Source organism: Colletes latitarsis, chromosome 11, assembly GCF_051014445.1.
Source record: "Colletes latitarsis isolate SP2378_abdomen chromosome 11, iyColLati1, whole genome shotgun sequence".
Taxonomy (NCBI): domain Eukaryota; kingdom Metazoa; phylum Arthropoda; class Insecta; order Hymenoptera; family Colletidae; genus Colletes; species Colletes latitarsis.
This window is the reverse complement of record NC_135144.1, coordinates 19920883-19946437: the sequence shown is the minus strand read 5'-3', so window position 1 is coordinate 19946437 and position 25555 is coordinate 19920883. Positions and strand designations below refer to the sequence as shown.

The 25555-nt window shown below is 40.9% G+C and overlaps 1 protein-coding gene across 1 annotated transcript; it reads right to left on the bottom strand.

The window, feature by feature from the left end:
* Positions 1-1656: 1656 nt before the first annotated feature.
* Positions 1657-19844, bottom strand: LOC143348351 (otoferlin). Its single transcript, XM_076778460.1, has 27 exons — positions 19680-19844; positions 19479-19620; positions 19170-19323; positions 18364-18532; positions 17439-17628; positions 16802-17004; positions 14990-15158; positions 14258-14451; positions 13414-13728; positions 12084-12413; positions 10408-10524; positions 9930-10064; positions 9663-9828; positions 9129-9394; positions 8355-8571; positions 7286-7518; positions 7117-7182; positions 6922-7056; positions 6102-6246; positions 5910-6039; positions 4953-5284; positions 4523-4653; positions 3698-3885; positions 3264-3499; positions 3000-3172; positions 2649-2749; positions 1657-1837 (listed from the first exon to the last, which is right to left on the bottom strand). The coding sequence occupies exons 1-27, from the start codon at positions 19842-19844 to the stop codon at positions 1657-1659; spliced, it is 4983 nt and encodes a 1660-aa protein (XP_076634575.1).
* Positions 19845-25555: the final 5711 nt, after the last annotated feature.

Below are 25555 nucleotides of genomic sequence, written 5' to 3'. Positions count from 1 at the left end.
TTTATTCGTTCCTTCAAGTTGTTCTTTGCGTCGATTTTATAAATCAGAAATGCTAGTCGATCGATCGAAAAAGTTACCCGGAGAATAAACTCATTCTATTTCAGGTTGTACGTTTTATGCGAATGAAAAGAGAAGACAAAATTTTTCGTCGAATATTTCACTTTCGTGAACGGTAAATCCGGGGGATTTGATAAAGAATAAATGATAGAAATGTGAACCGCCGGTTAATTTATCGACGCTCGATCGACGCTCTCGCCCGCCTCTGATGTCGATTTATACCCGCGTCCGACTTAGCGAAAGAATTTCACTCGCGAAAGAACCGGGCACACGCGAACGGTAAATACACGTCGGAGCGCGGTGAGCGTGAACTTTTTCGTAATCTGATTAACGCGCGAACAGCCGGACGTGAGATTTATATTTGCTGAAAGGCTTTAAAGTCGCGATACGAAAAGTGGGACGATGAAGCAAGCAGATCTCTGTAAAGAGTTTTTGCGAAGAATTCGGACTGAATCTTGAGCAATATTCATTTTTCATCCCTATCAAAACTGTAACAAGAGACATTTATGAGAAATGTTTCTGATTTTCACTGAAAGAACTTGGAAAATATCAACGAAGTTAATAAAATCATGATATCTCTCCAATCAAAATACTGATACTAATTACCTATGTAATCCCCCCCCCCCCACACTTATGTATACTTAATATGTTTATTCAGCTCTATGTAAACTTGTAATAATTCCGTGGGGGATTACAGTGTAATAGATAAATAATAATATTTAAGATACTGACACTTTCTATAATGCTTTTTATTATTCCTTATAGGGTACGCTGACTTAGATAAATTACAACGTATATGTCACAACAGAAATTATAGGCCTCGTTAGAGATTTCAGGCATTGTTGCTTGGAATCTCCAACAGGCTTCGTGAACTATCAATACTGATTTACAATAAGCGTCGGCCATTAGCTGGTAAAACGATCGTTAGCTAGGTGACTCCATTCTGTTGTCCTACAATTAACGGTGCCCAAATAGTGTGGGTGTTTCCCAGAAGTGGTCCTAAATCGATAATTCATCCGTTGAATGACCCAATTTCTAATTAACGACCCTCTGCGATGATTTCGGTCTTCATGACTCGGTGAACGTATTTCATCGATCCTTACCGAGATCCGCCGAATTCGAAACCTCGAAAAATATAACAATTTTCTTTTGTTTTTATTATGCGTGAATATTTCATATTCTCGTATAAAAATACGGTTTGCCCCACTTTCTACGATCACCCTATATACGTATGTATATAAAAGCACTTTTTAGTACAATGGATCGGTGTGCTTTGAATCGTTGGGAAATAAAATAACGGGTAGAGTTTAATTGCAGTTTCCTCAAAAATATCTAGGTTTTACTTTCTACGGAATATAAATACAATGTAAAACAATGGTTTTCTCGAGCAGAACGATATGAATTTTAGTTTGATCCTTTTTTCATTCAATAGTAGAAAAAAACACAAAATTAAAAATAATATAATAAACTCAGTCGAAAACATTATTCGAGAGAATTAAATTTGTCGTGATCGCCTCAGTATTGAAACTTGAATATTCAAGAAAATCTAAAAGATCGATTTTGTTTTACCTCGAAAATTAAGTAAAATTTCTAAGACGATTATGCTCCTAAAAGACGTTTGACGAAATAGCCAGGGAAAGCATAGATCCCGCAACCGATTAGCAAGATCAGCAGCAGGCAAACGAAGAAGCAGACTATCCGCCATTTGTAATAACGACAGACCACAAATCGGAAGGCTTTCCACGGGTTTCGGAACCAGGAAAATGAAGTATCCGGTCGACTTGTAAATTGGAAAAAATAAAAGATAGGATTCACACATTAGGATTGACGGAAAATGATCGTCGATGACATTTGATAGCATTAACCAACAAGGATTGAGCGCGTCGCGGTTGTTGATGTACGTTCAATTATATAATGGCGCTTAAACGACGACCGACGGGAAATTCAGTTTAATTACAGCAGAATAGTCAATAACGTCGGTCGAGATACAATGTGTATCGACTATGCGAATATTGTCCCGTGTTAATAGAACGTTTGCATTCCTATCGTGCTTGCTGTCTTGTTCTTCCCCGAGTTTAATACACCGTTCGTCGGAGAGAATTATTTTATGCTCGAGAACAATTTCGATCTTTGAATCACATCAAAAAACACAGGTTTTCAATTTTCATTCGTGCAAGTATCGTTAATTTTATCATTCGAATTTTCTTTACTAGTCTTTAAAAAGAATGCCCAAAAATAGATTGCTCGAGCTCGGTATCGACTTTACCGAGTAATTTACTTGTCGGACTCGGAACTTGATGTATCGACGATCAAACTCCAAAATTCACTTACACGCAACAGGAAGTTACCAGCGACTCGTGAAATCGATAGCACGTATAACGTAGTTACAAGCTTTCTTGAAATACGATCTTTTTAAACAGTCGAAGCTCGAAGTAAATATGTCGTATCAAAATTTTGACCGTTTCGTATAAAATATTTTGATGTGTCTTTTTTGGTATCCGCGAAAGGGTTTTTACTATATACTTTTTGTACAATATTTAATTTATCCGTCGATGCTAACTTCCGTATTTCTTAATTAAGTTCCTTCATACTTGGGTGGCGGAAGTTCTTGAGGAGGGTCTCTTCCTTTGCCTGCAGGCTGCTCGTCAGCTTCCTCTGCCGACAATATTGACATTTCCAGCTCGACTTTACCCTGAATCGATACGTCGCTCCGTGTGAATTCAGGAAAAAATATATATATAAAAATACATCTCTCGTGTTTCATTCCACAAAATAACTCACAAATTCGTCTGTAACAAAATGGCTTCCATAATTTTGCGTAAGCCTGCAAACGAATTCGAACAAAACGTCTTTGTTCTCGCGCGAATCGAGTATTACGAGTCTATAAATTAAGCAAACGTCTGAATCTAAGCGAACGAATGTTGAAATTGGCAAGGACAAACCGCCTGAACGTAGTCCGCAGTTCCGATGCTCTGTCGGAAGGGCCACCATGCTTTAATCCTCATCACTTTGAAGAGATCCGTCGTCGGTAAACTCGGATCCAGAATCTTCAGCGTGCAATTTTTCGAATTCCCGCTTCCCCGCGGCATCCTGCTCAGATCCAACGTCAAAGCTCCTTGAGATCGGTCGATTAATTAATTTACCCCAGTTGCAGTTATATCTATGATTGGTAATTAACTCCGACGATTCGAATAGTTTGCAGTTACCGAGGAAATCGTCCGGAGAGAAATGATCGCTATCCCAAACTTGCAGATGCAATTTGCAGGGCAGTTTGTCCTCGGTCTCGCTCCTGTCAAGGACAGATACCTTTCTGCGTACGATCATAACGCGCTCGCCCTTCGAATACGTGACGCGGAATATAAATCTCCAGTTGAAGTTACCCTCGCCGTTCAGGGAATTGTAATGAACGTCCGTCTTCTGGTAATCGTCGTAAAGAATCCACCTGAAATCGATTGTCGTGAAAAAATATATTCTGCTTTTCCCGTCCTCGAACTTTCGTAAATTTCAACCCTTGGAAAATCAAGGACTTAACTTAAAAATATTGAAGACGAAGGAAAAGTCAGATAGAGACGTTGGAAAGAGCTATTGCGTGGATCGTATTAATTGCCAAGGTGAAAGTTTCCGCCATTTTGCAACCTACCCTTTGACGTAAATGTCGGAACACTTCTCCCCTGTAAGAAATTGACTTTCTACGAGAGGCACGTTCTCGGTGTTCCAAACGATCACGCGAATTTCATATTCCTCCGGTACCATTGGTTTGATGTCTACCGCCGGTTTCGGAGGCAGTTCTCCGCATTGGAACATGTCGATCCAAAGTTCCAATTTACCCTGAAACATTGATCAGGAATGCAGACTGCGCTCCTAGAACAGGCTGGTGAATATTTAGGCGGCCGAAAGAGTGCTCGACTCGCGAACTTCGCGTTTGTGGCGTCCTTCCGACGAAATCAATCGACAGAAATAACATTTAATAGCATAAAATCTAACGACGCGCCATCAATTGAATTGAAAATAAGGTTAACTTAAATTAACCTTCTTTTTTATTATTAGAATAGAATTTACAAATGGCTATTAAATGACCTCGAAGTCGTGACTATCGCGTGCGAGATAATTTAATAATACTAGCTGTTTTTAAATACCTTCCGTTACGAATAAAGTTGTATTTGAAAGTGTCCATTTCTGACCATGTAAAAATTTATTCGCCGTGGAATGTATAAACTATTCTGCTTTATATTCCTGGCTAGCGCTCAGAAGTCGAAAAAAAGCACGCGTTATAGCAGAGGAATTAAACGGAAATACTCTGGCGGGATAATTGCAGTTTACGAGAAAGAAATGGTAAGCTGCTGGAGCTCATTAAATATTTACGAGCTTAAATTTGCCCCCTTCTCGCATTCAATCCAATCGAATTCATTCACGAGTGAAACCTTTCGTTCCCCGAATGGCAAAAAAAGTCATTCTGTTTTATAACCTGCTCGAGGCCTGGCTTTGCAGCGTTGAAAAGCGGTCTTCTTTCGATGTGTTCGGGCACCAGGGCACACCCACAAATGGGAAAATCTTGCCATTGATGAAGCACATTCAGCGCCATGCATTCTTCCCTGTCTGAATAGAAATTATCAACGATAAAACATATTCGAATAATTTTCATTCGGTTCGAATCAACATTATTTGAATTTGATTAATCTAAAAACTTCAATACAATCACCAATGCGACGAGTTTTAATAAAAATACGTCCAATCAATGTCTGCAAAATCTACTGTTAAAATTTAAAATTATTCTCTTTCACTTTGACTAAAAAAAAAAGAAATCGAAAATAAATTTTACCAATTGAGAAACGAGCAATGTTTTAGATGTACTCGAAAATATCTAAAGCGAGAAAAGTTTCTTCGCAGAAACGAACCAGGCTCGTCCTTCGCGAGGACGTCGAGGAACCGGAAGTTCTTTCGTCCGATTTTCACGCCATCTTCTCCGTATTCCGGCGACGGGAGATTGTTCCTCTTGCAGAGGTTATCGAGTATCATCGTCGGTTTTTCGCGATCCCTCCAATAATTATAACCGTCGGCGTTGTACGACTTCGATATGCCGCAGGTAGCGCGATGTCCGCTGTAGAATCGATTCTCCAAGTCGATTTTCGTTTCCCCTATCAGATCGTCGCCGGAAGCGGCATCGTAGTCCCACACTTGCACGATCATCGTGTGGTCTTTGGGAAACGTGGCCTCTATCTCGAAGAGCCTGCGAATATTTCGAATAAAGTACGGGTAGTTTCTGTCCGGAACAGAAACGAAACAACAGAGGCAGAGAAAATAAACGCGGAAAATAAATCAGTGGAAACACTGGCGACAATCGCGACAAAAAGGGTGGAGAACGGTGAAACGTATTGCAATTTACGATAAAATAATTGTAACGTTTATTAGACTGTAACAAGCTACGTTTACGGGGTGATATAATAGAGGCTGCATTGTCAGCTGCCATTAAAGCTAACCTAATTAAATAAAGTCGTCGCGTATCGTTACAAAGGACGTTAACCAGCGACTCACGCTTCGGTCGCGTTTATGATAGAATTTTAGTCATGCAGAACATACTCCTATCGCGCTGGTTAATTCGTTCGGGGGGTGGTAATGGAACAGTTATGTAAACAGCTATTTTCTTGCTCGTCCATTTTGTAAAATTAAGATTTCCTTTCTTTTTCACTTCTGTTTCTTCTTATTATATGTTATTTCCCTTAACGTTAACGTAACCTTAAGGGTTTGATATTTCGTTCATAATTAATTGAAAATTACCTTTTAGCTCGACGAGAGGAAGTATTATCCAGGAAGTATGTATAAATGAAAATTGTAGTGGGATAATGTATACGTACCGACCAAACGTCGGATTAAGCTGGTTAGGTATAAAATTCTTTCTGTCGTTGATGTACGTTTTCCCAAGCCTGACGTACAGATAAGGGTCAGACTTTCCGCTGAGGGGGTCGTTAGGCTGCAAATTGATGCCTGTGGAGGGAATCGATTTATTCCTATCGGTTCATGTTCGTGCTCGTGACGATGAAGCTCACCTTTCACGACGTAAAGTCTGACGAAAAGTCTCACGGACTCCGGAGATGGATAATCGTCGCACAAACCATTAACCGCGTTTCGACCGGTTCTGGTTTTGCATGGCAGGTTGTCCGGATGCGGCCAACGATACACGCATATCCGCCCCTGTGCACGAATATCACCTTTCATTCCTTTCACGATTCGAGCATTAAAAGAAATCCACGTTTTCCCCGATCTTTCGATCGCGAAAGAAGGAATCTGATTTTCGTTACGTCGTTGTATTCGTTATTCAAATTTCAATTTTTTTATACGAATATTGGCAACGTTTCGATGGCGAACGCGTGACAGTGTTTCGAAAGAGCATCGCGAGGGATAATTAGAGCGAATTATTTTCCGAGCGTCGTAAAACGAGCGTATTCTATTCTCGTTGATGAAAATAACGCGACGAAATGCAGTCTTTGAGTTGTGAAATTGTCTTCTAATTGTTCGTCGGAAAGCAGAGACTCCGGGTTCTTGGCAATCTTCCAGCTTCGTTAATGATGGCTGATTAAACAGACTTTTAACGCGTTATTTACAAGCGTCGAGTGGGCCTCGAGCATCTCAAACTCCTTTTATTGGAATTTCTCAAATAACTGTGCATTTATATATAGAAAGGAGTTTAGTAAAAACTCTGTTACAATTTTAAAAGATGGAAAATTCTCATGTTACAGAATACTTGCTTATGTTGGAAAGGTTTATATCTGAAATGAATCATTCTTGAGGAACTTTCGTTTGAAAAAATTGTAGCGACTGTTTACTTTGTCCCATATGGATTAGTCGTAAATTAAATTCGAGTGAAACCTTGAATTTTCCGACGTAATTATCGCTGTCGTAATCTGGATTCTCAGCCTTCCTTCCCCTCCATAGCTCAAACGATCTGAGTCGATCCTGAAACCCGGCGAACTCCGGCTGCAACTCCAATTCTCCGTCGTATACCTGTTTTCCCGTCCAATGAGAAACAGTTGAGCTGGTGAAAATGCTCTAAAAGCGCCGTACCTTGAACGTCGCGACGAGTTTGCGACCTTCGGGAGCTTGGCTCTCTAACAGTTTGCTCTTTTCCTCCTGGAAAACGTCACTGTTTACCGCATGATCTTCGGCAATTTACATATATCGGATCGTTCACACGGTGGCCGGATTCCCCCCTTATTCGTCCCCGTACACCTACCTCCATGGAAGCGAAATATTTACTCCACCAATCCAACGACTCGTCCCCATCCTCCTCGAGGCGCGTGCTTTCCTTTTTTCGTCTCTTCCTTCCCAGGAAAAGCGCGAATAGTTTCTTTACGGACCATAGGACCCTCCGAATCCTCGAGGACAAATCTTTTCCGGCCATTTTCTTGTACGGAATCAGTTCTCTATTCTCGTCCTTGGACGGGTCGTAGTCGATCGGCAAAGACACTTTGAAAGAACGTTGAAGAGGATTTGTGGCGTTGAAAGAAGAAAATATACGAATGTGTCTTTTTACGTAGAAGAACTCAATACAGATTGAGTTACCGAGAAAATCAGGACACCCTAAATATCTCGTTTGTTAATTTTACTTTGCAAACAGACTGTGGCTAATAAAAGATACCCTGACACCACGACAAAGTATCACACCTGTGAATTAGTAATAAGTACGCGAATATTGACTGATTACACTGAACCAGATAAAAAAGAAAATCAAATGGAATAAATATTTACAGGAATCTCTTTTTTACGTTCTCGATTCGCGTCTAAAATTATACGGAACTCGTATAATACAATCTGTGTTCGATCTGAACTTCGCTCGAGTTATTATTGTCAGAGTTTAAAACAGGTTCATCGACCAGTCCATTAATAACTCAACGCGAGTTAATTTTGACTTCTGTCTGCACCGTGCGCGACTGGTTAATGTTTTTAGGTGATACTCGAAGAGGGGCGAACGTTTATCCATACCGGAAGCGGATAAATGTTTCCGAGAACTTTAATTAACAAAGTTTTCTGTTGCGTGCAGACTGGCACATTTCCCACGGTGTTATTAACTTTTGGAAGGAAAGTTTCGAATTCACAGCGCTGCTACGCCGTCAAACGACCGAGTTTAAATATTTAATAACTGCTTGTGATGCGGAGAAACAATCGGACCGCGCGTGTATGTGTTCGTACATTGCCGTACAAACGTCGTAGCAATTTAATTTAACTAACCTTAAGGTTATTTTTCGGTATTTTCTCAATATACAGTCGATTTTTGTCACAAAACGTACGTTTGTCGAACTTACAAATGGTGGCGGATCGTTTCTTCGTCCAGGGAGATTTCAGAATCGATTTCGTCTCGTGTATCTGCGCATCGTAATCCTCTTCGGTTATTAGTTGCTCCAGAAAGACGTAAACGCTCGGAACGATGCAAATCCCGACGTACTTGAAACAGCCAAACCCTCGCGAATCGTAAGCTTTTATTGTGACGGAGGGATAGTAGATACTAAGCACCGGCATATCCTTACGGGAATTTATAAATTAAACATTTACACTGAAGTTTTCCGGGCGAAATTAACCAATTCAAAGGAAACGATACCAGCCGCGAATTTGATCGGGAATTATCGCGAATATTCGACTCGGTTAAATTTTTAGTATAAATCATTTTGATAAATGTCTAATCGCGCCGCTGGTAAATTATTTCGACAGCAGACCACCAAACTGCAACTGTTGGGAAACGTGGTTTCCCAGCTGCGAATTACCATCCCCAGGGAAAACGACGTGCAACAACAGTTCGCGTGTGACCACGTGCACGTCTGGTCGCTCCTTTTACGTATTATCAAACGTATATTAACTACTAAAGTTCGCGTCTGTCTATATCATTTAAATGCACAGGATGCATCCGGTAACTGGGATGAGCCACCGCTCTGTTCAAAAGCTCGAATAAGATGCAAATTTTTTACGAAATGGAAGTTACCCTTTTGGATAAATCGATTCCTTAGGTTATTTTTTTTTATGTGATATTGTAGTGAATTATAATGTGAACGGAGATAAGGAGACCAAGTATTTGGAATCTTTACCAATTCGACGATGATGTGAGGCTCCTCGAAGTTGCTGAATTTCTTGGCGTTCTCCATTACCTCTGACTTGACGTCGACCCCGGCGCACTCTATTATAATCCGAGGTTTAAGCACCGGCAGGTAATTCATCTTCTTCATGTCCCGTACGCCCCAAAATATAATTTCGAGCTTGTAACTTGCCATTTTCGGCCTGATGTCTACCGGTATGTTGTATACGATGTCCTGTTCCGAAACACTCATTGGCCTGTCCACTTCTTCGTCGTCTTCTACCTGAACAACACAACTAGATTCAATTTTCCTGGGGACTAAATTATACACAAAATTTCCAGAAATGCTTTATTAAAAATTTTCGTGCGCGAATCATCGCTCGTTACCGTTCTCTTAACTGAAACGGCTAAGATAGCAGTTACTCGGGGTCCGCAACGCGTCGAGCGCGGGAGATTCGAAACGGCTCGAAATTAATCCGTAGAAAACGACGGCTGAAGGAATACGAGAGTCGGTTGAGACGCGACTATCGATCGGTATCGTCTGCACTCACCTCTATGAGCTCGAAAGCAGCGAGGACCGAACCGCTGCAATCCCTCTGCGATTTAAATTTGTACCACTCAAGTTTCGGAGGGAAATCAGGCGGCGAGTAAGTTTCCACCGCGAGTTTAACTAATGGAATCGCCGTGCATCTTCCGCAGAACTCCTTGGTGCCCTGTGAATTTCGATTCGCGACCATAGAAACGCGATCTGACTCGCGAACTTTCAGATATAATGTATAATTGAACGCGTTCAACGATTAGGATCGTTACTCACGCATATGTCTTGGTCGAAGACTTGCAAAGTCACGTTGGGTGGGTGGAGTTTTATGTACTCTTTCGTGCCGTGGATGGTTCTCGGCGGCAGGATCAGGGTTTGATCCCAAAACGGATCGAGTGTCTGCTTGATCACCTGAAAACAGATCCTCTTTGGTAACGTTTAGGGACTAGTGAACTCGGGAATCTGTGAAGTCAGGTGTAAAATCTTTGCCTGGGGGGGCGAGCAAATAGACGAATTTACACAGTATGAGTTTATTTTGAGAAGTTCGCTCGTGTTCGAGTAGTTCTCTTGGATCTCACGATCGTTACCTTTGCAAAGAAATTGTTGAAAATTAGAAAAATATTCGAGCCACGGTTTATCGCGAACTGATTTTGCATAAGTTCTTGGATAGAATAGATTGACCTGGGGGTAATAATAACAGAAGTTTGAGCAGTTGTTAGGCATCGTGGATGAACGATCGACGCGCGAAACTTACTCTGGTCGTAGCCGTGTAACCATGAAACCCAACACGTACGAGCGGATCCAATAAGCCGGATGCATCCATCCCAGGATCAAAGCGACCTTGGAATATATGAGCACGTAATTGGAATGCCTGAAATGCAAAATACGGTGACACGACGAGCAGACAGTATTTCGTACAAAATATTGCCAGCAGGATATCACACGGTGTTGTAATTTCAGTCTCACAGAACTCTGCGGTTCCCGCGAAAGGTCGTTTGAAATGAAAATTGGAAAAAGAAAACCGAATCGTTGCGTTCGGTGATCCGACACGGTTATTCGTGAATTTGTTTTTTCAAACCCCGGCGTATCTGTGGTTGTTGGAATTTTATTTCAGCTTGTAAAAGAATATCGCTCTTAACTCTTTGAACTCCAATGGCGATGTACGTAACATCCACTACAACTCAATTTACGAAAAACGAAACGAAACGAAGAAATTTTTAATTAAAAATATTTATAAATTTCTCTGGGGGAAGAAAGGATGATTTCAATATTTCAGAAAAATGAATTCTTAGATTGCAAAGGGTTTTTGCAAATTTTTTAAGAATTAAAACCATAGTGGAAAGATCTGCAAATCGGCATTGTTTATTTCTTGCATCTGGCGATGACTTTAATTAGTTTCAACGACCTCAGGATTGCCGTTAAGCTATTCGTTTCATTGTTGTTATTATGAATTTTAACGACCCCAGACTCGTGGTCGTTAGCGATAATAAACGATGCAAAGTTTGCGGCTATCGATGTTAACGACCCGAAAAGACGGTGTTACCGATATTAATAACTCGGTGGAAATTGCTATTAATACGAACAAGCCCAATAATTGTAGATATTTCTGTTATTGATTACGAGAATTAATACAAACGACCCAGAAATTACCGATATTGGTTTTAGTGATTCGAAGGTAATCGTTATGAATTGAAGTTAATGAGTCGAGGGACGTCGCTATTGTGATACTAACGACATCGTTATTTTAACGGCCACGAAAGTTTGCGTTAGTAATAATTATGGTTCTGATAATTGATGATATTATTTTTATCGTCACGAAGGACTGTCACTATCTCGTCCAACAATTTGGAATTATTGCCACCTCATGACAATCTATAATCCTTACAACTCTTTCCTTTATTTTTTGCATTAGTTTCACGAAATGGAAGTTTGTGATAAGAGTGATTAATTGGCTCAAGCGAAGAATCCAACACAATTAAAACGCGGAGCCCAATCGCATTTAGCAAGGCGTGTTCCCCAAGGGACTTGCAATCCTAGGAAACTTCAAATTATTACATTACTCTTGCAACGTGTATTTTTTTTTAACACGTTCACTACAAATATCAAAACCACAAAATATTTTTGTAATCTAGCTAAAATTTACAAATTTATTTCCCTCGACATCTCAAAAGAATTAATTTTTCTAGTTTCACAGTGGAAAATCCTATATCGTATAAGTCAAAGTGTTTTAAGCATACGAAAAAAAGAATAAATTTCAAATCTCCAAAATTCAAAATTAACGAATCGACGAATGCTCCGGAATAAGAAGAGTAACTTGAAAATTAGAGTACGCTCCCAACGCTGTCGTTAATTAAAATTGTACGAACCGCGAACGAAAATGGCGGAACCTGACCTTGCTCCCGGAGTTTGAAAAGAGAATTTATTTAATACCGTGGACCGAGTGTACTCGATGTATTTCGGGAACGAGTCGACGGTCTTTTCATGGTCCACTTGGTATCCAGGAGGAATGGAGGACCAACACGCACCCACGTACTCCGCGTTCCCCAGCCAGAGGAAGAGTTCCAGCTTGCAGGCCGCGTAATCAGCTTCGTTATCGTCCCGTGGATGCCTCAGGAAGACGTCCACCTTCTGGCCGCACGTTCTGCCCCTCTCCGCCTCTTCTTCTGAGTAAATTATTTCCTCCGCTGACAATCGCGTGCACGCCACGCGCTTCGAGCCGGCCATCATCCAGACGAAAACGTCCGGAAGTCCGTGCTGGGGCTGGAGAAATGTATAATAAACGCGTGACCCTCCCAAAGATGACACTCGTGGAATAAAAAATTCTTTAGTGCGAAAAGAAGTAATATTCAAGGAGGACAAAATAAAAATTCTAGAGAAAATATTTATAATAAAAGCTTCAGTTTGCCGGGTGGATAAAACTAGCCATTTTTAGGAACCCTTTGGGGAAATAATACTTTTACGCGAGAAATCAACCCCTTGCATTTTAATAGTTTGTTTGCTTTATCGATTTCCTGTCAATGGAAGGACGTCAAACATATCGACAGTGAAGACACTAGGAACGCGTTATAAAATTCTGGGAACGATAGCATCTATTCCTAATTTTTGTTCTTTAAATTCCTTATCAAAAAGAAATTGCTACTCTGATTAATCTGTCCGCTTTACTTGGATTCGCGGAATATCTTCGCTGGGAAAGAAACTTTTATGACTTCGTTCTCTTTTCCGTCTCGTAAATCGTGTTATTAGACGCACTCGAGAGGAAAGGAAACAAGGGAAGTTTGCACAGTTTAAGGGCTCTTCTATCTCCCCGAGACGTCCCGAACTGGAAACGGACAGTCGTTGATCGAAATTAAATATGATCCTTCCGATAAAGGCTCTGCTAAAATTTTCCAAGAGACTTGGGAAACGATTCGATCGAGGAGATTAATCGAGAAACGTGTTTGCTATCGAGGTTTATCGAGATCTCCCGTTGGCAGTGTTAGTCTTTGCTCGAATAATCTCTAGAACATTTCTGTCTAGATAATCACTCAAGTCGTACAAATAAAACATTATCGTTATTCTGGTGATTTCACAGGAGTCCCTCTCTTCGAAAAAGAGTTATTTTGATGGGATTAATTAGAATTTGTCTCTTGTGGCATGTAAATAATGTTAAAATACACTCATACATATACGTTTTTTCACGATAACGATTACATATGTGTATACTACCTATCGATAAGCTAGGGTTCCTACATTTCACTCGGAAAAACGAAATTTTACTTACGTCTTCCCGTAATTTCTTGACTTTGCAAAGGTATTGGTACGCGTGAACCATCGCGATCTTCGTATAGCGGTTGTTGGGAAGTTCCCCGTTGATCTTGATCCTCTTCAGGATATCCTCGATGACGTAGCGGCAGAGATACACGCGATGGCGATCGAGCTTCGTGGTGCCGCCCTTGTCGTCGTACTCCCCCGTGTCCAACGTATGCAAATAACGGATGCAGCGACCCTTCAGCTCTAGGATCGTTTCGTTGTACAGTTTGTAAGCCTCCGGGTCTTCCAACGCGACCAGGCCGTCCAGTTTCTCCAACTTCTGCTCCTGTCGCGACGAATTAAAATTGTTCTCGAATCGCCGTTCCAGTTCGGGAGCAAACTTCCTCCATGCAACGCCGGTTACTCGGCTCGAGGACGTATGAAATATTTCTTTGACACGGCCCGGAAAATTCCTAAGCTGCGACCTTTCCTCAAACGACGTACTCGTAATTTTAAACCCGCGACGCGAATGAATTTAATTTTCGAACGCGTACCTTCGAGGTGTTTAATTAAAACTTGGGTCGAGTCTTCGTTGCAGAGACTCTTTAAAGAACTCGATCGAGAAAAAAACACGTCACGGTGGACCTTAGGAGTTAACATTTTTTGTGCAATTATTAAAAATTTGCTCGATCGATAGATAGATATCGAACGATAGATTTTGAGAATTTTTTAGAAAAAATTCTATGCTCGTCTCGAAGGCCTATCTGTGATTATGAATGTGTGGCATTGATCAGTTCGATGTTCGTTAAAAGTTTCCGCTCGACAAAGTGTAAAGAAAAGGACGCGTCGACGGTCACGGGGCAAATAATCCTTACGAGGAAGTCAGCCATAAAAGCCAGACTGTTGCTATTGTGCATCCTCCACTCGAGGTTGGGCCACCAGGACTTGACGTACAAGCACGGTTTTCTCGAGCCAAGTGGCAGATAATTATATTTGCCATCCAGCGATCCGGTCAGACGCGACGCGGTACCGCTCTCGAATTCCGGTCTCCGCTCCAGCATCCGGTTTTCTGTTGAAAATTAATCAAATTTCACGGATAACGTCCGCCCGTGGCGCAAACTTCCAAGTGTATTAACCGTTTCTACGCTAAGGACGGCTATAATCGTCCTTCGTTCGACGATCCTCCGGTACGAAGGACAGCTTTAATTGCCCTTGGCGAAGCGTTATATTGAAAAATTATATTGGAAATACTATTTTCTCGGTGGGATGATTTACAAAACGATCATCGTGTGTTCCGGATAGCGAAACAATGATATACAGGGTGATTCTTTTAATTATTTTTCGAGGTCGTCGACATTTTGTTGTACTTTAACGTTTATATTTTATTTTGAGACGAGTTCAGTTACCTATAATATCGTGAGCTTGACAATTAAAAAATGAATTGAAATTTTAAAAATACGAAATTCACGTGGATTGATAAAACGATTCTTTGAAACAATTTAAACATCGCTTTGTCGCATTTTCCAGCCTTTCGTAATTGCTTAGATGTTAAAAAGGGAATCAGCCTGTAATATGGTGAAACGATTTTATTCTGAAGTATTCTATACCGTCGTTGATGTCCTCGAAGCACTGGCTGTGCGGGAATTGTCTGTTGCCGGCGTTCCCAATGCTAACCTCGAAGCTTATCGATTTCGTCAAAAATTTTCGTCGATCGATCAAACTCACGTCGTAGAGCACAGCAACCAAGTAGTATTCTTCCGTCGTCCACAAGCGTTCCTTTCAAAGAGGGAACGATGCATGTTGTTTTAAATTTTCCAAATTGACGAAGTCCAATGCAAATATGAGTAATCGAGTGCAATACGGCCCAATAATTTCTTTATTGCGCATACAAATACGGAAACACGAAAGAGTCCAAGCATCGTGTTTCTTCTATTTTCTAGAATTTACTGGAAATAAATTTATCAAATAAAAAAGAATAAATAATTTTCAGCGCCGTTTTAGAATATATTTTTGTATCTACCAGAATCTTATTATCCAAGGTCGTTCTATGCTTTCAACATTCTTACTTTGATATAATTCTGTAAAGAATGATGGGAATTCACGTAACAAATAGCATCGTATCGGTTGAGATTGAGAGTCGCGTATCGCCCGAGGGATTAAAACGAGTAGTTAGACGTACGTCGAGGTACGATCGCGAAAGGAGATCGCTGAACGATCCGAGATCACTCCGGTGCACTTTATACGTCACCTGTCTATTCCCTGTACGCAGAAAATGAAGCACGATGCATTAATATCTGTCACTGGGGAACGAAATATCGCCGCTTTGAATTTATTATCGACAGTCATCGCGAAAGTATTGGGTCATTTTGTCACTCCAGTTCGTTCCATGTACCTCGCTCGACTGATTTTTATTGTACAAATTGGACACTCGCAAGTTAATTAATTCATTCGTTTCTGTTAGTTCCTGATATTCTGTTTTACTCGAAATACTTGTGAATTAACTTTTGGTATAACAGAAAATCTAACACAGTGGACTGCGGATCTTTATGCAAATTCATAGTTTTATTAATAGCTTTTCAGAGGATTGTCTCAACGCCTAAATATAAATATTAAATGCACTCTGTAGTTTTTTAAAAATTAAAATTTCCCATGAATGCATAAACATCCGCAGTCTACTGATAAGTGATAAAAAAATCTTAAATTGTCTAGTAGTAAATTAACTTGTCCAGTGAAAGTTTTTACACATCTTAATTTTCATGAAATAATACCACGCTACAGGGAAGAATACTTTCACATTAGTTATGGCGCGTGTCTGACCACAGACGATCCGTCATCCCTTGTACAATTTACTATCTTTCTGTGACACTCTTATAGCAGTATTCCATCCATCTCTGCATTATTTTGGAAATTTTTCCCAGCGAAAATATTCCCCCCTCCCCCTTATTATATAATTCCCTTCCGCTTGGTAATATAAAAGTATTAGTGGAATACCCGATGCACAACACCCATCTCTGTTTTCATCCGTGCAATTAGAAATAACAGACATTCAAGGCATTGTTGATAAATAGAGCGCCCAATGGATGCATCTTCATTTTTTACGTTTGAGACGTACCGGAGACGCAAGAATAAGAATAAAATAGTCGGCAACCGGCACGTTGCGTTCACCTTTTGACCCTATTCTTGGGTCCTCCGCGATATATTTAAAACGTATTATTCAACGAGTTCTTTTACAATTGTGAAAATAATTCAAGGCTGGACAGTTTTACAGAATATCGTTCCGTTCCATCCCGTTTGCAAGATACCACCCTGTGTATTATTTTACCCGAAGAAACGTCGAAGCCTTATGGAACAACCCAATAACATAAAAGGTCGATGTAGGGATTCCCTTTAGAAAAGAATAGCAATCATACTGGACGTACCTCGATGATAGGAGCCGCGTGCTCTGTTTCTGTGCTGATTCTGGAGGATGCTTCTGGGTCATCCATTTCCGTTTTTAAGGAGAGAAGGACTCGTCCGCGATAGATGGGGAGGGCCGAGAAGCACTTGCCGAAACAGCTGTTCCTTTCTGCGAGGCTGGAGCCGTAAAAGTGGAGAAACGACGGTCCGAAAGTGGGCAGGAAACCTCATAAAACCGACGGGGCAATAAGTTATCGACGATTATTTAGTCACAACTGTAAACGACTGCTACTTTCACGCTTCGATATTGCTCGAAAATTCGCGAGTTATTCGTCGAGGAAGGATTTCCAAATGCAAACAAAACGAGATGCACGCGGAATCGGTTAATCGCCCCTTCGTTTGCAGCCGGTTATTCCGAGTCTCGTTTATAACACGATTCTCCCTTTTTATTCATTCCCGGCTTCTTTAATTCGCCCCTACTTTGCGACTCTGGTCTTTTTGTCCACGCAATAACGAGGCAAATATTATCCAAATTCGACGAACCTCTGAGTTGGACGAATTTCGTATAGGAAATTTGAGATTCCACCGCGTGTGATGATTTATTTATTTATTCAATTGGACTAAGTCCAGTTCGTAGAATCAGAACGTTTCGTCGCTTACCATATTCTCCGGAGTTTGATATCTTGCTCATATCAAGAATGTAGGAGGCCACCATGCACGTTCTACAACTGTTAACACGGTGCTTTATGGCGATCCTAACGCGTTGGCAGAGGGACGGAAACATTTCCTTGAACGTAATTTTCTCGTTAAATCTTGGCCCGTACGTTTGCCACGCTTCGCTGGTCGATCCCTGCGAATGCTCGCTATAATTACTAATTGCGTACACGTGTACACCGATCAGATCTACGCAATAACTGTTCGCGTTACGAACGCCTAATTAAATAATTTTCTCGTCAAGTACATTCCTTTCGCTGTCGAGGGGATAACATCTCGTCGAGTGAAATTGTTTACTCTGTGCAAATCCAATTCGTGCGAAGGTAATTGATCGATCGAGCAAGATCGTACACTGAGATTAAACGTTATTGTTTAACACGTTCGCTGCCACGCCCCCCAAATTGTCCAGAAAAACGATACTTTATTTTCAGACGATTAGAGAGTAACCACAATTTCTCATAAAACTTATTTTTACAATCAAAATTCAAGAGTTCTGTCTAGATTTATTTTCTTCAACATCCAATCTTGAAAATCAATTTTTTCACGCGATAACCAATACGTTAATCTTTAATCTCGACTTTCCAATTGTTTTCTCTTCCCCGTCGGTTAACTTTTTTGTCCACAAATTATTCTATCGAGTATAAAATAAAAATTACCGGACCGAAAACAGAGTAGAAACTAACGAACACGAGTTGCTGGTATTTGCTTCGAAAATCGCACGCCGTATTGGAAAACAACGAAAGTTTACGCGAGCACGGGGCTCGTTTGACCGTGTAGAGAATTGTTAAATCCCATCGATAGCGAAAAAAAAACTCTACAGCGGGGAATTAAAAAATCCCCCAAGTTCGTAATTATTTATCGTCCAACGTACTTTCATTCCAGCGAACGATATCTGCACGTACGGGTTGATATTTTCGAAATCGCTTTTCGTGCACACGCTGCTCATGTCTGGCAGCCCGTCGGCCCGATAAATCGCAAAAACGTAGCGCGCGCGTTGCCTAAACGGCAGGTACTCGCCGCCCACGGGCAGCAAAAGGTTCCTGTAATCGTTCGATTTCCATTAATCGACCGGGCGGACTAATAATTTTGGATTCGGCCCACCGACCTCGAATCGATTCCGCGACACGCGACAGGGAACACGTTGTAACGTCAAAACGGATACTGGATCAAGGGGAACGTTTTCCGTTCGACGCAATATCTATGCAGATGAACCGTTATGCGAACAAATTGCGTGGGAAACAGTGAAAAATTTCTGGTACCCACTCTAAGAACCTTCGCCGTGATTAAAAACCAATCGAACCCCAATCCTGTGACTGAGAATCGTTTTTCAAAAGAAAAGACGTAAACTGAAGTAAATATATTTTGTTAATGCGTTCATAGCCAGATCGGAACCGTATAATACTCTGCAAGACTAAAATTTTGGTTTCAGACCACTTGTAAACTGTCATCTATATGTATATGTGTACGCGAGAAGTTGACAAGTGAAAGGAATGTGGGTCCAATTGGTGTCTAGATCACCCAGTGTAGTTTAGTATCGTCGAATAGTTTTTACTACTGTTTATAGATTCTTATTGAAAGCACAATAATCACTAGTTTTGATAAACAACAAAATTGATACGTGTTTATTACCTTAACATTAGTTTTATTTAAAACTAGAATTTTTAATTAATAAATTACCCTTCGATGTCGTCCTCCCCCTCCGTCTCCGGGTACACTTTCAGTTTCTCCCCTTTTACATTAATCGCGATATTGCATTTGACGTATCCCCTGGGTCCTGCAGCGAGGTCCTTGGGGTTCGTCAACATTGCCCACTTATGATAATATTGACGATCTGTTCGAACAAAATTGTATCAACATTTCCAGAGACAATTACTCCTACCTAATAATCTACGTCCATCAAATTTCAATAATGATTTCGTAATTAGCCTAAAAGGGGCTTCGATGTGCAAAGGGTATAAAGTTTTTTAATACTTCAATATTTTAAACCTGGTTGCTCCCACACGAGGGCTACTTCGAAACTCGTGCTTCCGTAAAATTTCAGGCGCAGGGAACTTTTCAAATATACAGCTATCATGATTTTGGTGCCCAACAGTTCGTCCAAGTTGCAGACCAGGTCGAATACGAAGTACTGAAATCCATCGAGAGTGATTAACCGTACTCTGTCGGTGTATCAATTTGTAAGGTTACTTCGTTGTAAATTGGTGCGTCGGTTCTTTCGCGAACCACGGTTTTCCTCTTCCGGTTACCAACTCTGACCACGACCAGTGGGTTCGCATTTTGAGGTAAATGCCTAGCTTCCAGGATCGTTATGCAAATTTGATAAGGACTTGGTCGCAACCTTCTTGGACCCATCGTGACTATATAAACTCGAAATATAATCGCGTTTGTTTATATCGAAGGGTCATGTGCAAATTTCAGCGAGCGTCAAGTACAGTCAGACCTACACGTATTCGCGACCTCAATATAAAAGAATATTTAAATTAAGCGATAGGATTCAGGTTTTTAACTGAATCTTTAGCTATAAATATCCAAAGAAAAGTTTAGTAAAATTGTTTAATCGCAGAATGTCTAACTAGAGCCCTCATGATATCAGGATTGAATCCAACATTATTGATCCAGAGTGGAAGAAGAAGCCAGCGCTAGAAATGGAAAGAGTTCAAAATAAAAGCTTCAAATAATATTCTACGAAAAACAAGACAATATAAAGTGAACGTGACAATACAAACGAAAAATAGAGTAAGCATTTTATTTTACGAAAGTTGAATAGACATATTTTATCTTGCGAGATTTGGTGCCACTGGGAACTGAAGTACCGACCTCGTATGATACCACATACCAAATACAAAATTAAATAAACTTATAACTTTAAATAAGACAAACAAGCTCAGTTCGACCATGCTGATCATTTTTCATTCCTTATTTAATTCATAGACATCACAAAGTATTACCAATTAAACTGATCATCGAAAAACAACACAAAGTTTAATAAAACAATGTTTCTTTGTCTAGTTAAAGTTGCAAATAATTCGCATTAGTTGTATAGTTCCATTTAGAATTGCGAACGATGAGAATTTTTCGCTTACTTTCCCAGATCCTAAATTTGAGGGTCAGACCTCGATGTATCATATGGTTTAAAACTAACTAATTTAATTTAATTGTGTAAATAATTTTTGATCAAAATTTTTGTTGACATCGCATCAGAGAAAGGATGCGTCAGCACAGACGATGTATACGAATAGACCTTACACCTTATGGACTTTCGTGGCCCAATCTGACTGCCATACCGACCTGAAAATTCAGGGGTGATTTTAGCGCCCTCTTCTCATGGATGGTGGTCCGATGACAAACTATTCACTGAATTAGTATTGATGGACTGACAACTGTAGTGTGTACATAAATACATGTGAGTTGACTGTGCTGGGATTGAAATTCATTTCTAAATCTGTTGGTAATATTACAAATAGCACAAAAATGATAATGAGGGTTCGAGACTCCATAAAAATGGGTCGAAAAAATACATTGGGTGAAAGATCTACTGGTATACCTCGTCTGTGACAATACCCTAGAATCTTTGATGAATCAATGAGAATCCAAACTAATCTAGTGAAGAAACTCTATATTTATGATGACTTATGCAAGGCGGATCGCAGCCAATTTGCTAATATTATTTAGTTTTTAATTAATAATTGCATTACCCGGCTAAGAGTAATAAGAATTATTAATTAAATGCTAAATAATATTACCCAGGTCTCACCACGTGGAGGTTGCTGCGAGTGGAGACCCAAAGGGAGATAGATGGAATCCAAGTTCCATCGATCTCACTTTCGCAATTTTACAATCTGAATGACTAAACTAAGAAGATAGAAGGAACCCAAGTCCCTCCGATCTTCTAGTTTAGTTATGCCAAGTAATTATTTGGTTTAATATGGGGACGAAGCTATATAGTGAGAGACGCGACGCGACGCGATGCTGAACCGTACAGCTGATCTTTGGACCGAATCTACTGCCCTTGCTAACTCGATCTCTATAGGAAGATGGATACTGCAACCTTGAATCGAGGTCTCCATTTCTCCAACGCAACCCGCCGGGAGCCCGAAGGACCCGACTTAGGTTGTCTGACAAAGAGAGAGTACCTGAGACAAGATCGACTTCCGCTGGAAGGTATGCGCTTCCGCGGGATACGGAAGCTCCACACCTTCCAGCGAAGAACCATGTTCCTTCGACCGAGCTACCAAAGGAAGGCGATTAGATCTTTCGGACCAACTGGACGGCCGATCACATGTTTCCTTCAATGAAACAATGATGATCGAAGCAGAGAACGAGGGAACGAAAGGAGAAGAAGCTACTTGTTTATTAATTACTTGGCATGTAACAAAGACGCGTACAATGAAGTCGGCGAAGCTTAAATCTAGATAATCATACCAAGTAATTATTTGGTTTAATATGGGGACGAAGCTAAATAGTGAGAGACGCGACGCGACGCGATGCTGAACCGTACAGCTGATCTTTGGACCGAATCTACTGCCCTTGCTAACTCGATCTCTATAGGAAGATGGATGCTGCAACCTTGAATCGAGGTCTCCATTTCTCCAACGCAACCCGCCGGGAGCCCGAAGGACCCGACTTAGGCTGTCTGACAAAGAGAGAGTACCTGAGACAAGATCGACTTCCGCTGGAAGGTATGCGCTTCCGCGGGATACGGAAGCTCCACACCTTCCAGCGAAGAACCATGTTCCCTCGACCGAGCTACCAAAGGAAGGCGATTAGATCTTTCGGACCAACTGGACGGCCGATCACATGTTTCCTTCAATGAAACAATGATGATCGAAGCAGAGAACGAGGGAATGAAAGGAGAAGAAGCTACTTGTTTATTAATTACTTGGCATGTAACGAAGACGCGTACAATGAAGTCGGCGAAGCTTAAATCTAGATAATCATACCAAGTAATTATTTGGTTTAATATGGGGACGAAGCTAAATAGTGAGAGACGCGACGCGACGCGATGCTGAACCGTACAGCTGATCTTTGGACCGAATCTACTGCCCTTGCTAACTCGATCTCTATAGGAAGATGGATGCTGCAACCTTGAATCGAGGTCTCCATTTCTCCAACGCAACCCGCCGGGAGCCCGAAGGACCCGACTTAGGCTGTCTGACAAAGAGAGAGTACCTGAGACAAGATCGACTTCCGCTGGAAGGTATGCGCTTCCGCGGGATACGGAAGCTCCACACCTTCCAGCGAAGAACCATGTTCCCTCGACCGAGCTACCAAAGGAAGGCGATTAGATCTTTCGGACCAACTGAACGGCCGATCACATGTTTCCTTCAATGAAACAATGATGACCGAAGCAGAGAACGAGGGAACGAAAGGAGAAGAAGCTACTTGTTAAATAATTACTTGGCATACGGAGACGCGTACAATGGTCGTCGAAGCTTAAGTCTAGTTTAATTGTACCAAGCAATTGTTTTGTTTAAAAAGGGGGGTGAAGCTAAATTCTGGGAGACGCGACGCGACGCGATGCTGAACCGTGCAGCAGATCTTCGGATCGAATCGACACTACCCTTGGTAGATTGATTTCTATTTCTAGAAATCGATCTATCATTGGCAGGCGAATAGATCTTTCGGACAAACTGGACGGCCGATCACATGTTTCGTTCGACGAAACAGTGGTGACCGAAGCAAGAAACGAAATAACGAGTCGAGAGAAGCTAGTTGGTAAACAATTGCGTGGCACATACGCGGATACACTAGAGACTTAAAATTAACGTCGAAATTTGAGCTAGCAGATTCGGAACTAAAATTCTGAAGATAGGAGAAAACGAGACTCCTATTTTCTAAATTAGTGGTACCAAGCAATTATCTCTTTTAAGAAGGAATGAAGCTAAATCGTGGGATACGCGACGCGACGCGATGCTAAACCATGCAGCGGATCTTAGGATCGAATCTACTGCCCTTGATATCTCGAGCTACCAAGGGAAGGCGATTATATCCTTTGGACCAACTACACGGCCGATCACTTGCTTTCTACATTAAAGCAGTGGTGATCGAAACGGGAAACGAGAGGACGAGAGAAAGTGAAGCTACTTGGTCAATAATTACTTGGTAGGGCGCGGCAACACGGACAATAGAGAAATCTTCGACGTTAATTTTAATATTCGCGACGAAGCTTAAGACTAATGTACTTGGAATTAAAGGTCCCTCGGCGGATGAATCCCTTGGTAGTTGAATCCCTCGATGATTGAATCCTTTGATGGTTGAATCCCTCGGCGGATGAATCCCTTTGTGGTTGAATCCCTTGGTAGGTGAATCCCTTGGTAGGTGAATCCCTTGATGGTTGAATCCCTCTGTGGTTGAATCCCTTGGTAGTTGAATCCCTCGATGATTGAATTCCTTGATGGTTGAATCCCTTGATGGTTGAATCCCTCGGCGGATGAATCCCTTGGTAGTTGAATCCCTCGATGATTGAATCCCTCGGCGATTGAATCCCTCGGCGATTGAATCCCTCGGCGGTTGTAGCGTCCTCCCTCGATGTCCTTGGAATTGATCTACAATAGATCTGACCTGAAACAGAAACTGCTACTTGTGTTAGTATCATTAAAGAACACTTAATAAAGACCAATGTAGAGAAGTAATTTGTTGCGCTGATGTATCGGTGAATTTAATGGAGCAGATGAAAATCTATAAGTTGGACAACCTACGAAATTTAGAGACACTCATACCTAAAGAATTAAATGATGTATGTTAGTATGGGTCTTATTCTATTAGTAGTGTACTTAGCAAAATGTCCTAAGAATATTACAAATAAAGACAAAATAAAAATTGTAATTAATTAATAAACGATGCTGATATACCTAGCTGGAGTTAATGAATTATACGAATTGAGAATATTTTTATCGAGTCAGAATCGGAAGAAAATGAACGAAACGTCGAAACCCCATCACAAATAACATCAAAGTAAAAATTATAATTAATCAACTGACGATACTGATAATCGGAAGAAAATGAACGAAACGTCGAAACCCCATCACAAATAACATCAAAGTAAAAATTATAATTAATCAACTGACGATACTGATAATCGGAAGAAAATGGACGAAACGTCGAAACCACATCACAAATAACATCAAAGTAAAAATTATAATTAATCAACTGACGATACTGATGTACGCAGGAAAGAGTCAAACGATTGTACGAAATAACAAGAAGTGAAAGCAGTATTTTATCATACATCGTCTTTCAACATCAGTTCTTGTTAGAGACAGACATGAATTCCAGAAACAATCGAAAGATAGAAACAGTAAATGACCACATATATTTAAGATACCACTAGGATTGTCAAAATTAATAATGGAAGAACAAAAATGACCAACAATTCAAGAGAATATCGATAAGGGGAAACATCCATAGAAACGAAACAGAAACTAGTAAATCAAACAAAATCAATATTTCCATCAAACGGTACTCAGAAACATACAAGTAAATTTGGCATCAATAAAATAAGAGAGGGGGAAAATTTGAACAGAGCTCACCACTGACCAGCAAGTAGTCGCCATTGGTCATCGCAAGCTCACCATTGGTCAAGTGGTCAGTATCGGTCAACTGGTCAGTACTGGTCAGTACTGGTCAGTAGTGGTCAGCCCTGGTCAGCCCTGGTCAGCCCTGGTCCCCCTGGTCCCCCTGGTCCTCTAGGATGATCCCGGGATACCCACCGAGCCAGTCCGCCACCCTTGGACCCCCCCGCGAGAATGAGACACGTAAGTCTCCGCATGAGCCTTTAATGTAGTGGCGGAGGAGTGGGGAGAGCACAGCGTGTGTCAGCCATCTTTACGCGTCCGATGGACAAATTATTTCGCGAAAAATTATTATTTACGCATACTGATGGGCCCTTTCATTATTCATATACCACATATTGTTAAGAATTGTTTAAACTATTGCGTTGGAATGTTAAACAATGCTAAGTTTTATTTATAATTGTTTAATTCGCATCATCGTCGAGTACGTACTCTGTATGGAGTTTACATGCAGCGATTGGTATTCTTGTAAAAAATTATTTTAATATTTGT

Excerpts from the sequence above, each read along its gene's own strand:
- LOC143348351 (XM_076778460.1), bottom strand. The coding sequence starts at position 19,844 with ATGGGTCCAAGAAGGTTGCGACCAAGTCCTTATCAAATTTGCATAACG. Across the intron at positions 9,395-9,662 it reads TTTCGAGCTCATAGAGGTGA|AAGACGACGAAGAAGTGGAC; the intron begins GTGCAGACGATA and ends TTGTTCAGGTAG. Across the intron at positions 5,285-5,909 it reads CTTAATCCGACGTTTGGTCG|GCTCTTCGAGATAGAGGCCA; the intron begins GTACGTATACAT and ends AAATATTCGCAG.